The sequence below is a fragment of the Nomascus leucogenys genome, chromosome 2 (genome assembly GCF_006542625.1).
Source record: "Nomascus leucogenys isolate Asia chromosome 2, Asia_NLE_v1, whole genome shotgun sequence".
Taxonomy (NCBI): domain Eukaryota; kingdom Metazoa; phylum Chordata; class Mammalia; order Primates; family Hylobatidae; genus Nomascus; species Nomascus leucogenys.
In genome coordinates, this window is record NC_044382.1 from 9921921 (window position 1) to 9937849 (window position 15929).

Sequence of the window (15929 nt, forward strand, 5' to 3'; positions counted from 1 at the left end):
CCACAGCCCAGCCGGTGCACGCCTTCAGGCTCATCGCCTTGAAGAGCAAACTGTGCTTCCTCCTTTCTTTCTGCCTTTGATCAGCAGTCAGGGTTCCTTCGCTTTGCAAGGATCCCATTATAGACACATTGTGAAGGAAAAATCTCTGTATGTGTGTGCAATGCCCCTTCGTGCCATCACTCTGTGGATCCACTGGTGCAGAGAACAAGAGAAGGTAGTCATCTAACAGGGTTTGCAAAATGAAATTCGCCCAGGACTCGGCACACTGATAGGTCTGGAAGAAAATGGTGCAGGTCAGAGTTACTAAGAGGGACGAAGCTGGCAAGCCAAGGGCAGGAGATTTGCGTAATACATTGAACCAGGAAGCCACTTGAGTAACTGTGGGGATACGTGCACGGAGTTTGCTCACACAAGCCTAGGGGTAGAAGGGGAGATGGAGAAGCGGGGATGGAGAGAGAGCAGAGAAGGAAAGGAGGACAGGACCAGGCTTCTGACTCCCTGTCTTAGGTAGATAGTGTCACATCAGAATTAGAGACCGACCAAGTTCATTCTTGATCAGGAGTTACCACAGGGAGATCATAGAAGGCATGCAAAACTAAGAGGGTGGAAGAGATCTGCGTCCTGCCCCACCATAGCCCACTATGGAAAAATACCCCATTCAATCCACCTGCACCAAATCTGGCTAGGTGATCATTCCTACAGGGACCTGGGAAAACCTTTGGGGAGAAACACGTCTGCAGTAAAACATGTTAACTACGTGGAGCCAGGCAGCAGCCTGCCCAGACTGAGTGACCTGTGGGCCTCAGTTTCCTCATCTATAAAATAGAGTTATCCTAACCTTAGAGTGTTGCAAGGATTAAATGAGGTCATTCATTTGAAATGGGAAGAATAATGCCCCGCTCAGTGTATGTTCAGTAAATGGCCACTGTTGTTGCTAGCTACATTCATATTCTCACAGCCTCTGAGCTGCCAAATGTTCTGCCAGGTTGTAGAAAAGCAACAGTGCCAGAGTCACAAGCATCCATACAACTCCTGAGGCTTCCACCTCCTTAATCTTACTTTCATCTGCACAACAGCCCCTGGAAGATAAGGGCAGTTATTTGATTCCTGTTTTACGTGGAGAGAGACTGAGACTAGTAAGTTGCCAAGGCCTGAACAAGCCTGTGCTCCCTTCTGCTAAAACCCATGAAAAGCTAATGCTCCTAAATGCAAATAAGATCACGAAGTTGCGTCACCTAGTGGAGCAAACAAATAATGTTCACATTCTCTGAAACACTTCCCAATACTCATGTACAGGACACTCAGATGCTCATGACACCCCACTCGTGCATTGGACAAATGTGGACCCATCTCTTGTTTTGTGCCTCGCATTGTGCTAGTGAAATGTTGAGGGTGAAAGGATGAAGAAAACCCGGCCCCATCAATAAGCTTATGTCTGATGGGAGAACCAGAGCTCCTTCAGTTCCAGCCAGCATGATTCAAGGTCTCACAGAGGTTTGCCCAAGTGCCCAGGGATCATTTGTGATCATTGAGGCAACTCCCCGAGGCATCTCTCAGAGACACCACATTGTTGGTCCCGTTATTCATTACAGTGCAACTTCAGGAGATTTCCTTTTCAAAAAAGCAAATCTCAGCTCCAACTTTTAGCTCATCAGAACATGCCTTTCACTATAGTTACGTAGAATGTGCTCTGAAAAACAAAGGCCAAATCTGACCCTCAGATACATTTTGCTTGTCTTCACTGTATTTTAAATTGGAATTTATTACCAATATCGTTTATATGGATTCTCTTTTTAAAAAACAAAAACAAAGAAAAAGCAACATCAGGCAACCCTGAGCCAAATTTCCAAGCATTAAGGCTGGGGCTTCAATTCCCCAGGTTCTCAATCCTCATTGTTGTCTTCCCAATCTTACAGCCAGGTGTCGATGGTTGTTTATTGCCGTGTGCTTGGCCTGTACTCATTCTATTACCTGCTGGGGTAATAAAGGCCCCTAAGTTTGCAACCCCTTCCCATAATTTATCCCTACCCCTAGCATAGCCCCCGTCAAAGCATCATCAAAATCTTGTCATTTGGATTTTCACAAACATTGAGAGGGTCCATGAATGATAGGAGTCGTGGAACAGGTAGCCCCCCTGAAATCGTGGACTGTACGCCTGCACCAAGGAGCACTTCCCCGAGGAGAACATTCATAACTTTCATCAGCTTCTCAAAAACACCCGTGACCCCCAAAAGCATAAGGGCCCACAGATCTTGAGTCTGGTCTCCCTGAGGATGGTGATGAATAACAAAGATCCATGGGAAGGAGGCAGTAAGGCTGGGGACAGGGAAAGTACCAGCAAGGTGGCCATATAGCAAAGGCGATGCCATGTCTGTTGACCCCTAACACCCCCCAACTCATTCGCCCATCTCTGTCTCCCACCCCCACTACCCACCACCTGGGGCTCTGCGTGGAACTCAGGTGACACTGACATCCCCTCTTTGGCCCCTCCCAGGCACCGAGGATTACCGCAGCAGGTTCAGCAGTGAGTGCTTCATGGACCTCATGTGCCCCGAGAAGTGTCGCTGTGAGGGCACGATCGTGGACTGCTCCAACCAGAAGCTGGCCCGCATCCCAAGCCACCTCCCTGAATACGTCACTGACCTGTAAGTCCAACCTCGGCGTGAACTCCCTACTCTTCCCCACACACCAGTCACCCGGAGCCAGCGTGGGCAGGGTCTCCTGGAGGTGACCCCTTCCTGGCTCAGTCATGGGGTGCTTGTTGGCTGTCTTTCCCATACTGGTCTGAAGGTAGATAGCCAGGCATCTCCTGTGGACAGCTTGCTTGAAAATAAAGACAGTTCATTCCTTCTTTCTACATATATTTTCTGAACACCCACCGTGAGCCGGCGTCATGCTAGGCCTACCAGTTTCTACAACAGAGCAGAGCAGATAGTCCCTGCCAACCCTTATGGAGCTCACAGTAAAACCAGAAAGTTGGGTGCTAAATAAAGAATAGTGAAGTGAGAAAACGACTAGAATGATATCTGAGCCTCCAATTAGCCACATTAATAAAGGGATGTGTTGGTTTATCAAAAAAAAGAAAACTAAAAAATTATAGCTGAGCCAGCCATGGTGAATCATGCCTGTAATCCCAGCACTTTGGGAGGCCAAGGGGAGAGGATCACTTGAGGCCAGGATTTCAATACCATCTGGGCAACACAGCGAGACCCCACTCCCCTACGCCAGTCTCTACAAAAGAAAAAAATTTTATCAGCTGGGCATGATAGTGGCATGCACCTGTGGTCTCAGCTGCCAGAGAGGCTAAGGCAGGAGAATCACATGAGTCTAGGAATTCAAGGCTGCAGTGAGCTATGATCATACCACTGCACTCCAGCCTGGGCCACAGAGTGAGACCCAGTCTCTGGAAAAAAAAAAAATTTAATTAAAAAAATTTTTGAAAAGTTATAGCCTCGTGGAGGACAAAGGCACAGCATGTGGAGACCAACAGACATGGGGCTGACACCTGACTCTGGCAGGCTTCCTAAGATTAGGCCATTTGCTCCTTGGATCTGAGACTCAGTTTCTTAGCTGTCAAATGGGGGAGATAATTAATGCCTACCTCCTACGGTGGTTGGGGAAACCAAGAAAGATAATGCAAGCGTGGAACTCATCTTGAATCCTGGCACAGAGTAAGCCCTGGATGAGTGGTAGTGGTCTTCATTATTATTATTGTTGTTGTCCTCTCTAACTTCACAAATCATCAGAGGAAACAGCAGGCCCCATTCCCTGCCCTGCTGCTCTCCCTGCACATCCGTGAAGTTCCCGAGCTGCCCCTGGTAGAGGGAAGTGCTTACGAAGGAGCTGAAGGGCTTGGAGGATTGGGAGACCCTGGAGAAACCTTCCTGGGGGTTTTAAGTTGTCATTGGTATGTCCACAAAGTGAAAACAGATCCTTGGTAATTGATGGGTGCTGAAAACAACTCATGCCCACGCGGAGTACTCAGAAAGTCCCCTAAACCCCAGCTGAAGGAGGCTTCCTCCAGGAGAAGGAGGAAGCAGCACTGCATATGCTTCCCCTACCTGCTGGGTCCCTCTGTTGATGGGACTGATGTCAAAGCTTCCGATGGCTCTGTGGACCTTCACCAAGTGTGAGGTTCAGGCAGCAATGCAGCAAAGCCATGGGGGGGTGCAAGGAGGGGCCTCGTCCACAGCCAACCTACCACTCATCTTCTTGCTTCCTACACAGACGACTGAATGACAATGAGATATCTGTTCTGGAGGCCACTGGCATCTTCAAGAAGTTGCCCAACCTGCGGAAAATGTAAGTCAACTTCAGGAACTGGGCAGCAGCCTCTGTTCTCTAGCCAGAGCCTGTGTTCTAGACTAGAGGAACCAGAGGACCGGCCTCTCCCCCAGCCTCTGCTCCAGCCCCTCCCAGCCATCTCCTCAGCCCCGCTGTGGCCTCTGTTAGGAAGCAAGACATGTAGACACACACCAAAGTGATGCTTCCCGGTTTTAGTTGAGTGTTATACAGAGCAAGCATTCCACACCATCCCTGACCCCGCCCTGGACCCTCTGCTCACCCCACCCAACACCTACCCAGGGCTGGTGGGTAGGACTCAGGTAAAGACTAGCAATGGGGCACAGGTATCTAAGGTATAGGCTATTTGGCGATTTTTGTGTGGTGAGTTACATGTCTGTTTTCAAATGGAATCAAAAGACCCTTGCATCAGTGATACACATCAGAGTGAACATGCCAGCAGTTTCCCACAGTGGGTTTCCTCCAGGAGTCCGTGGGTCTGACCATGCCTTGGCCGAGGCAAGGGCCCACTTGCCTATATTGGCTTCTCCACTGCCAGAGATGCAGATCATCCTAACCCTCTCCCTGCATAGGAGCTCAGGCCTAGTCATAAAGGTAATGAGAATGATGTTGGTGCACCAGTAGAGTCCTTGTCCTGAGCTAGGGACCATGCTCCCTGCCTCATACCCATTGTCTCACTGAGTCTTCACCCACCCGTCCAGTGCTGGCTTCACAGTCCCCTTTGTGCAGGTGAGGAAGCCAGGGCTCAAAAAGTTTCTGTGACTTCTCTAAGACCACACAGCTAATGGGTCCCAGAGCTGGCATTCAGACTTGGGTCCACCTGCAGTCATGCTAGTGTGAGGCTGGCTTGCTTCTCCTCATCTTCCCTGCCGGGCCCCCCAGCAGAGGTACAAGCGCAGAAGAGGAGGCTCTTTACCATCTCATCCCCAGGGGGGCACTCTTCTCTTTGGCCCCTCTCCCTTACCCCACCCCGTACTTCATGTCTGCTGGCCCCAGAGTTCAGGTGTGCCTCGAAAACCAGGGAAGTAAAGTCCATCCTCATGATTCATGGATTCCATATTTGAGAATTCACCGACTCACTAACATTTGTGTAAGTCCAAAGTCAAGACTCTCCGTGCCTTCACAGTCATTCTCGGGCATGCACAGAACAGCAAAAAAAAAAACAAAAACAGAGTCACCTACACCCGTGTTCCCAGCTGGGGTTGAGCAAGGCCACGCTCTGCCTTCTTCTGTCACCTCTCATCCTGTAAACCAGTGTCCTTTTGCATTATGTTCAGTGCCGTGTGTTTTGCATGTTTGTGGTTTTTGTTGGTGATTTTGCTGTTTAAAATGGCCCCCCAGACATAGTGCTGAAGGGCTGTCTAGCCATCCTAAGTGTTCAAAGGCTGTGATGTGTCTTACAGAGGACATACGTGCGTGAGAGTGGTTTTACTACAGGCTTGAGTTACAGTGCTGCTGGCCATGAGTTCAACATTATGGATCAGCCATATGTATTACATAAGCTATCTTTAAACAGAAGCATATATATAACCAGGTTATACGTTGATAGGTTGATAAAAATGTGGAGATCAGAGGCTCGCAGGACCCTAATCTTGTATTTCCCTAAGAGCAATGCTTTGGTATTCACTAATGCAGTGTTCCCAGCAACTGTGTACAACATAACTACTGTGAGGACTGGTTGAGTATCCCTTATCTGAAATGCATGGGATCACGAGTGTTTCAGATTCCAGATTTTTTTGGATTTTGGAATGTTTGTGTGTACACAATGAGATGTCATGAGGCTGGGATGCAAGTCTAAACACGAAATTCACTTACGTTTCATGTACACCGTATACACAGCCTGAAGGCAGCTATGTGATATTTTTAATAATTTTATACGTGAAACAAAGTTCAAGTGCATTGAACCTTCAGAAAGCAAAGGTGTCAGGTGTGGAATTTTCTGCTCATGGCATCATATCAGCACTCAAAAAGTTTCAGGCATTCTGGTTAGGGATGCTTACCTATAATGAGAGCGGACTGTACCACCTCGTTTTTTTCTTGTTCCCCACGCTCCCACCCATCAGTTCCCTGCAGACAAATATGACAGAGGCCTTCTAGGCCCTGGGCAGCATCTGGATCTCACTGGTGCTACTCAAATGGCTTTCCTCCCTCCCTCCCTGCCTGCAGCCACCACCTTGGTCATGGTCCCAGAGACTGCTCTGTAACTGGGAGCAGTGGAGAGCACATTGGGGGGCCAGCTGAGAGAAGGGCACACTTGGGTGAGGATAATGGCTGTCACTGGGGTCCAGTGCCCCACTAGCTTCAGGATCCCAATACAAACATCACCTATCACCTACCAGGAATTATTCTTTTTATTTCAAACCAGAGAAATGCACTTTGTTTTTAACCTGAAGACAGAAACTTACGGGCCTGTGGCCATGAGGCAGATATTAAGATGAATCAAGCTGGCCAAGCGCATATTTGTCTTCTGAACAGGATCTGGTAGTCTTTGCTTCTGCGAAGAAATATGTACTCTCCCATCTGAGGTGAAACTCAGGCACTTTGAGTCTTTCATCCTCCCAGTTTTGATAGGAACTTGAGTATAGAGAATATTTCTGTATGCCCCAGAAAACAACAGCACAAACACATGGTAAGTGTCAACCAACTCCCAGCATCAGCAACCAAGCAACAAAAGGGAGTGGTGAGGTCTCTGGAAAAATATGGGCCTAAATCTCATCAAAAGGGACAGATGTCACTCAGCTCATCCCAGTGCTTGCCATGTTGGAATAAAGGTGAGGGCTGCCAAATGTTTCCACTTCTCAAGAGCTGCCACAAGTCCAGGTATGGAGGGAAAATGGGCAGACAAGCCTATGTGTGTTCTGAGTTCAGCTCTGCCCTTCCCAGCTATGTGACACTAGGAATGCCCTTAGCCTTTCTGAGCCTTAGTTTCATCATTTGCATAATAGAAATAAATCCACCTTCCTTAGAAGTTATGATGAGGATCAGAAATATGAGGAAATAAAGATGAAAGACATGGCTGTGGTACTGGGGAGACAGGGTTCGGAAAGGCAGGAGAGGGCATCTGAGTTGAGTGACCCAGAGTAGCTGATTATATATTTAAAACAGGGGTTGGGCTGGGTGTGGTGGCTCACGCCTGTAATCCCAGCACTTTGGGAGGCCGAGCTGGGCGGATCACAAGGTCAAGAGATCGAGACCATCCTGGCTAACACGGTGAAACCCCGTCTCTACTAAAAATACAAAACTATTAGCCGGGCGCAATGGCAGGCACCTGTAGTCCCAGCTACTCGGGAGGCTGAAGCAGGAGAATGGCGTGAACCCCGGGGGGGCGGGGCCCGCAGTGAGCCGAGATGGCACCACTGCACTCTAGCCTGGGGGACAGAGCGAGACTCTGTCTCAAAAAACAAAAACAACAACAAAAAAAAAAAAAAAAAAAAAAAACGGGTTGCACACCCAGACACTTTCAGGAGGCTGGGAGTAGCACAAATGTGGAACGTGGCTGCGTGCAAGGCCATAAAAATAATAATGGCTAGCAGTGAGCACAAATTAAACACTTTACCCTGTGCCAGACAATACAGATATTAATGCACTTAACCCTCACCAAGAAACCCTCAGGGGCTCTGAAGTAACCCAAAAATGGAGAGAAGCCCCCTGGGTGGCCCTGGTTTTACATTTTGTGGTTTCCTGGGATCTGGGGCAAGATACTGCTCTGAGAGTGTGATCGGCTCTTACAAAACCTCCATGCACTTGTTTTGTTTCTGGAGTGCTTGCCCCAAGCTGCACTTTCTGTCCTTCAGTTACTGCTGCCTGTAGTTGTGAGCAGTGCTTTGATGGATGGAGAGACGGCAGCAGCCAGCTCTTCTGGAAAATTCTATCCCCCTCTTTTTTACTCTCCTTCTGTTTTCCATTCTCCCAGCCTGAGGAAATCCAATTCACAAACCTTACAGTAATGTGATGTTAATTTTGCTCATTTAAAGAAACAGATGTCAGGAAATGGGAACCCTCCCACTTCATAGCTGCTTTAACTCATCTTCATTGCCCATCCCTTGTATTTTAACCCCCCCACAAGAAGCTCGACTCTCTGGAGCAAAAGCCTTCTCTTCTGGCATTCGGGTGAGTTACAGCTGCGGGAGAGCCTTTATCTCTCCTCCCGCGTCTAATTTGGGGGTAATTGGCAGTCTCCCCAGGGCATTACCTTCATTCCTGGGTTATCCCAGACCGGGGCTACCAGGATTTATAAGAAAACCGGCCAAGTTTAAGGAGAACCAGGCAGGAGTGGAAATCCAGTCTGCGAGTCTGCTGACTGCCTCAGACCTGGGGCGAGGGATGCTGGGAATGCTTACTCCTGTTTTCCTGGCAGGATGGGAAGGAGAGAAGGAGAACGAGGTCATGCCGAGGAGCAGGGAGGGAACCAAGGCACCAGCTGTTTCCTCCACACCTGCCCACAAGTGCAGGCATGGTCTCACCCTGGGGGCCTGGTCCCTCCTTGGGAAGAGGGCAGTCAGCCTGCATTGACCCCCCAGTTCTGTCACTTGCTCCAAGTCAGTCCCTAAGGGAGGTCTCACCCCCTGGCATTGTTGTGGGTCAGCCCAGAGCTCAGACCAGGGACTTGGTATGGTCCTAGATCCCCTTCCAATGCTCTGTGACCTGGAGCAGTGCCCTCCTGCTCTGGGGCTCAGTATCTTCAGCAGTAAAATGGTCCTGGTCTATCTTTGTGAGCCCACCAGTTCTACCAGCTTTCATGTGCTCTGTGAGTTCACGGGCTCCACCTCCACCTGCGATTTCCTTGTTTGCAGAAGATGGTTCCCCATGCAAGGCTCTGAATAGGCTGTCTGCTTGGGAGGCTGGACTCTCCCCTGAGCTAGTATAAACACTGTCATCACCTTCAGTTCATCCATCTGGCCAGGGATGCTTTCCAGGGCCGGGCATTTTGATGGTCCACAGAAGACCCCCAGCAACCCTGCCAGGGAGAACTGCAAACGCGCAGTGCTAATGGCTCTGCGGCACCTGCTTGCTCTTCCGATCTCTCGTGAGGTCTGTGCAGGACGTCAGCATGCAGCCTCGGAGGGAAGGGCTGCTTTCAGACCTCAGGGGCAGACTCAGAAATGGCAGCACCGGCCAGGCACGGTGGCTCATGCCCGTAATCCCGGCACTTTGCGAGGCCGAGGTGGGTGGACACCTGAGGTCTGGAGTTCGAGACCAGCCTGGCCAACATGGTGAAACCCCATCTCTACTAAAAATACAAAAAATTAGCAGGGCATGGTGGCAGGCACCTGTAATCCCAGCTACTCGGGAGCTGAGGCAGGAGAATCATTTGAACCCCGGGGGTGGAGGTTGCAGTGAGCCGAGATCGCGCCATTACACTCCAGCCTCGGCAAAAAGAGAGAAACTCTGTCTCAAAAAAAAAAAAAGAAAGAAGGAAAGAAATGGCGGCACTGAAGGCTTGATAGGACCAAGCGCACTTTAAGCAAATGCAATATCCAAAATCTTGAATTTTGCAAAGAAGTAATATCCACATAGCCAAAGGAACACTCGCTTATGAAAGAAGAGGTTCGATGGAGTACATTTGGTATGCCAGAAAACCTGGCTTCAAATCCCAGTTCTGTCAGCTGGGTGACTGTAAGCAAGTTAGTTAATCTCTCTGAACCTCAGTCCCATCATCCATAAAATGGGACAATAATAATAAATCAGTCCGACAGCCATTGTTTTGAGGGTTTGATGTGGTTGTGTTGGTCAGATCCTTCATGAGCTGCCTAGTACATAAGAAGTGGTCAACAAGTAGTAACTGGAAAGCACCCATTTGTTTGTATCAGGGATCCTTAACTGGTGAGAAAGCTAGAAGTTCCACAAATGCCCTAGTCCCAAGGAGTGGGGGGCATGCTTTATATTTTTCCCCTGCCTTCCTCTTGAAAATCAGTGCTTAGTGAGAATCTCTAATGAAGAGAGAAAATAAGTTTGAGAGTCACTATTTTAACTCTATCAGTCCTCCAGAGCATTGAAAAGACAATTATACAGAAAAAAAAAACTTCAAATCCCATCCGGTCTATTTTTTTAAATTGATACATAACAATTGTACATATTTATGGGACATGTGATATTTTGATACATGCATGCAATGTACAGTGATCAAACAGGATATTTAGGATATCCGTCACTTCTAACATTTATCATTTCTTTGTGTTGGAAGTATTTCAAATCTTTTCTTCTAGCTATTTTGAAATACATATTGTTGTTAACTATAGTCACCCTACTGTGACTGTCACCCTATCAAACACTAGACACTAGACACTACACAGTCACCCTATCAAACACTAGAACTTACTCCTTTTAGCTCCCCCATTAACCAACCTTTCTTCATCTCCCCCAAACCTCCCCAGCCTCTGGTAACCATCCTTCTACTGTCTACCTCCATGAGATCAACTTTTTTAGCTGCCACATATGAGTAGGAACATATGGTATTTGCTTTGCTGTGCCTGGCTCATTTCACTTAACACGATGACCTCCAGTGCCATTCATGTTGCTGCAAACGACAGGTTTTCATCCTTTTGATGGCCGAATAGTATTCCGTTGTGTGTATATACACCACATTTTCTTGATCCGTTCATCCACTGACCATACAGTCTGTTTCACAAAGGTAGCCTCACCTGTATAGGGCCAGGGTCCCTGCTCCCTGGGCCAGAGGCTGAAGACCAAAGGTCAGGGAGCCTCAGACTGAGCTCCTTCCACCATCCAGTCCTCAGTCTCAGGGGCCCCAGAGAGTCCCCAGCAGCTGCAGGGCAGGTCATTCCTTCCCTGTATCAAGACCGTCTGCTCCTTTTGATTCTCCTCTATTCTGTTTCTTCCTTCTAGAAACCTGAGTAACAATAAAATCAAGGAGGTGCGAGAGGGAGCTTTCGATGGAGCAGCCAGCGTGCAGGAGCTGATGCTGACGGGGAACCAGCTGGAGACGGTGCACGGGCGCATGTTCCGTGGCCTCAGTGGCCTCAAAACCTTGTAAGCGCCTGGGGTGGGGCCTGGGCCAAGACCCAGAGGGAGAGGGGAGGGCAGGGGAATTAGAGACAGACTATGAAGGCAAGTGGGACCCAGGCACTGTCTTGGGCTGCTGAATCCCTCTCTTCCTGGAGTCAGAGTCATCAGACATTCCGCAGCCTTGGATGGGAAAGAATTTAGCATGCTGCACACCCTCCAGCATACGCACTCACACACACACCACACACACACCACACACACACCCAACATAGTCACCCACTCTCGTGTATATACATATATAGATTTATACCAGAAACTTGCTGAAGGAGGCACACAAACAGACATTTACCCACAAACATAAGCATAAGGACCTTTATAAAAATGATATATGCAGACACGTGCAACATGCACATAAACATATATACAAACAGGCATAAACACACAAGCACACACATACATACAAGCTGATATCTACAACCACTTCTTGATTCTCTCTTCTCCTCCCAGAAATATGTGTACACCCTAGCAGCCACACAATATGCATGTGTATACATACATATGCATGACACATGCTTCCAAGAAAGCATGCACAAACAATAATGTACATACACATTTACACACAGCCCCAGTGGGGCTCCAGTCTCTGCTATCACAGGACAAACCTGAGCAACATGGCTGGCCTGAGCTTAGAATCGGCAAAAGCATCTCACCTGTACACACACACACACCACCGTGGCACCACTTGGGACAGCAAAGATCATGCCTGTGCTCCCTCATCCCCACCCCTCTCCCTGTAGGATGCTGAGGAGTAACTTGATCAGCTGTGTAAGTAATGACACCTTTGCCGGCCTGAGTTCCGTGAGACTGCTGTCCCTCTATGACAATCGGATCACCACCATCACCCCTGGAGCCTTCACCACACTTGTCTCCCTGTCCACCATGTAAGTTCTCCTGGGTCCACTGCCCACGCACTCTGGGGTCCCACTCTGCAGAGCTCTCTCCTCCCAGCTCCCTGCTACCTCTGGCCAAGCTCATCTATCCGTCCGTCCACTTAAAAACTCGTCAGGCTTTCTGTATGTGCCAGGCATCGTCTAGGTGTTGAGGCTGCACACACCCGGCCCCTCCTTCCTGGAACTCACAGCATAGTGAATTGCCACAGAAAGCATGTCCGCAGTGATTTGAAAACCCAAGATGGAAGGCCAGGCATGGTGGCTCACGCCTGTAGTCCTAACACTTTGGGAGGCTGAGGTGGGTGGATCATCTGAGGTGAGGAATTCGAAACCAGCCTGACCAACATGGTGAAACCCCTTCTCTACTAAAAATACAAAAGTTAGCCAGGTATGGTGGCGAGTATCTGTAATCCCAGCTACCTGGGAGACTGAAGTTCCAGTTGCTGGAACCCGGGAGGCGGAGGCTGCAGTGAGCTGAGATCATGCCACTGCATTCCAGCCTAGGCAACAGAGAAAGATTCTGTGTCAAAAACAAAAAACAAAAAAAAGAAAAACCAGGGGCTTTGTTGAAAAACACTGGAGCTGTATTCTGGAAGGTAAATGGGAGTTAGCTGTTGAAGAAAGCGGACAATGCAGTTCCTTCAGAGCGAAGGGCATGTCCAAGGGCCCTGTGGTTGGTTGCAACAGAACAAATACGTGGGACTGAACATCTGTCAGCACGGTCACAGTGCTGAATGAGGGAGGGCATGACATAAGGCAAGGCTGAAGAGGAAGCCAGAGTCAGGCTGCAGGACTGCTGTGGGCCATCTCGTCTTTGTCCAGAGCACATTAGGAAGACTGGGACCTTTAAGTAGACCTTAAGTAAGACATCACCAGACAGGGGTTTTAAAAAGATGTCACTGGCGGCTAGGCTTGGTGGCTCACGCCTGTAATCCCAGCACTTTGGGAGCCCGAGGCAGGTGGATCACAAGGTCAAGAGATCGAGACCATCCTGGCCAACATGGTGAAACCACATCTCTACTACAAATGCAAAAATTGGCTGGGCATGGTGGTGGCACACACCTGTGGTCCCAGCTACTCAGGAGACTGAGGCAGGAGAATCGCTTGAACCCGGGAGGTGGAGGTTGCAGTGACTCGAGATTGTGCCACTGCACTCCACTCCAGCCTGGCAACAGAGCGAGACTTCGTCTCAAAAAAAAAAAAAAAAAGATGTCACTGGCTGCTTCGGTGGGTATCAGAACCAGAATTAGAACCCAGCTTTCTGGGCACCTAAAGGAGTGTTCCTGCCTGGGTAGTGCACTGTCGTGGGAAGGGAGCCTCTGTGGAATAACGGGTAAGACTCTAGAGCCACATTTCCTAGGTTCAGATCCTGGCTGTGCCTCTTGTTAGCTGTGTGACCTCGGGAAAGTGACTTCATCTCTGTGTGTTTCCATTTCCCTTCTGCATAATCTACCTCCTAGGATGGTTATGAGGATTGAATGTAGTGATGCTTGTAAAACACACAGCAAGGGCCTAGGTGTAGAAAGTGCTCAACACGTGTGTGTTTTACAGCTGCTCATCATATTTCCATGTGGCTCTGTTATCCTTAGTCGCTGGTTTATTGTCCCGTCTCTAACCTTCCCCAAAAACCTTTGGAAGGCAGAAGGAAAGGCTGTTGCTGCACCTCCTGTTGCTGCCCTATGCCTACTGCACTTGGAATCAAAGCCGAAGTTAGAGGAGGGCCTAAAGGCCGGCCCCACATCATCTGGCCCCTCATGCCCTGCCTGTCCCCTCCCTCTCTCCACTCTAGCTCCATGGGGCTCCTCGCCATTTTCCCATGATCCCAGCCCACTCCAACTTTGGAACTTTGCACTCCCTGGAACACCCTCCCCCGGCCTCCCTCCCCCCAGCCTCCCTCCCTTCCACCTTTGCTCAAGTGTCACCTGCCTCACCCCATTCCACCCCTCTGCCATAACCCCAATCCCTCTAGCCCTGCCCCCTAACATTACATAGCACTAACCATGTCCCAATATACTGTGTCATTTACTAACTTGCTGTTAATCATATATTATCTGCCCACCATCATATAAGATCCCGAAGGACAGGGATTTGTGGCTGTTTTGTTCACTGCTGTATCCTTAATGTTTAGATCTGTGCCAAGAGCATAAGCAGATGCCCGGCATATAATTGTTGAGTAAAGGAATGAATCAAATGAATGAGTGACATCAACAGGAGAGGACAATGGGTTGGGAGCTAACATCAGTGAACTGGTCCATTTTAGTCCATATTTAGCCCCTCCTAGGTACCTCCACATTGGAAATCCAAAGACACCTAAGATGCCCAGAGGGGCAGAGTCACAAAGCATTCAGGGAACCAGCTCTGACCCATGAAGTAACTTGCCCCGCTTCACACAGCTACTGAGTGTCAGAGCCTGGACTCCAACCCCAGAACAGCCACTCTCAAGCCCTTCATTGCTGTATCATCCTACAGCCACTCAAGGGCTGTCTGTCCCCCTTAAATAAGCTCCCCAAGCTTTACTTTCCTCATGTGAGAAAAGGAAGACGATGTTACCTCCTTCATAGGGTTGCTGTGACAGGAATGAATGAGACAATGGATTTATAAAGTGTGTGGCATGGTCCCAGTCCTGTAGTAAACACTCAGGAAGGGATAGCTGCCATCATCCCCTCATCTGTCCATCAGTCCCATTGTTTCAGTCCACAGATGCGTATAAAGTGCCCGTGATGACATAACGCTAGTTTCTGGATATGCAGAGGCAAACAGACCCTACCCTCCTGTATGTGGAGTCCAAGGTGCAAGGCAAGCACAGAAACCAATCATTGCACACTCCCATGGGGAGAATGAAGGGGAATGAGGGAAAAGATAGGATAGGGCTGAAGTATCCCACTTGATATGGGGGGACTCAGAGAAGGCTTCCTTGATAGAATGTCACTGAGGCCAAGGACTAAAGAATGAGGAGAAGCCAGCCAGGCAACCTGTAAAGATACGGGTTCCCAGCAAGGAGAGTAGCAAGTGTGAAGGCTCTCGGGGTCAATCTCTGCTAAGGTCCCAAAGGCAGTTCACACAGCCAGGGCTTGGTACCCAGGGCAGGTCATGGCAAGAGACCACAGCCACATCCATCAGTGGCGAGGATCTGGAATGAGACCCTCGCAGAGACTGCATCTGGGGAAGAGCCTACATTCCCTTCCTGAGACTTCTTCCTTCCTGGCTGGGAGAGCTGAGCTCTGGGCAGCAGATCCCGGGGCTGCTCCCACAGTAGAAGGGTGGAGGCTAAGCACCCTTCCCTCTTCCTAGAAACCTCCTGTCCAACCCCTTCAACTGCAACTGCCACCTGGCCTGGCTCGGCAAGTGGTTGAGGAAGAGGCGGATCGTCAGTGGGAATCCTAGGTGCCAGAAGCCGTTTTTCCTCAAGGAGATTCCCATCCAGGATGTGGCTATCCAGGACTTCACCTGTGACGGTGAGAAGGCTGGGGGTCCAGGGCTGCGGGGAAGGCCCCGGGAAGGCAAGGAAGATGGTGGAGATGCAGGATCAGATACTCCCTGAGATCCAATTCCACTTTGCTTTGGGCACGCAGCTGGAGCTCTGGAGAGCTCTGCAGATCTGCTGCTAGCCCACATGGCTGCTTCATGCAAATTAAGAAAAGGTACCCATTTCAGAAGTCAGTTTACTTCCTTCCATCAGTTAGAAATCTGTCATAATATATTGATTTCATT

At 49.2% G+C, this 15929-nt stretch overlaps 1 protein-coding gene across 3 annotated transcripts in view; it reads left to right on the plus strand.

Moving 5' to 3' along the window:
• The window catches only part of SLIT3 (slit guidance ligand 3), a 639482-nt gene that overhangs the window by 538739 nt on the left and 84814 nt on the right, over window positions 1–15929 (plus strand). For all 3 annotated transcript variants that reach the window (XM_030825194.1, XM_030825195.1, XM_030825202.1), the window contains 5 exons: window positions 2495–2645; window positions 4228–4302; window positions 11149–11292; window positions 12066–12209; window positions 15510–15673. In XM_030825194.1, coding sequence (XP_030681054.1) covers window positions 2495–2645; window positions 4228–4302; window positions 11149–11292; window positions 12066–12209; window positions 15510–15673 — 678 coding nt within the window. The remainder of the gene's footprint in view (window positions 1–2494; window positions 2646–4227; window positions 4303–11148; window positions 11293–12065; window positions 12210–15509; window positions 15674–15929) is intronic.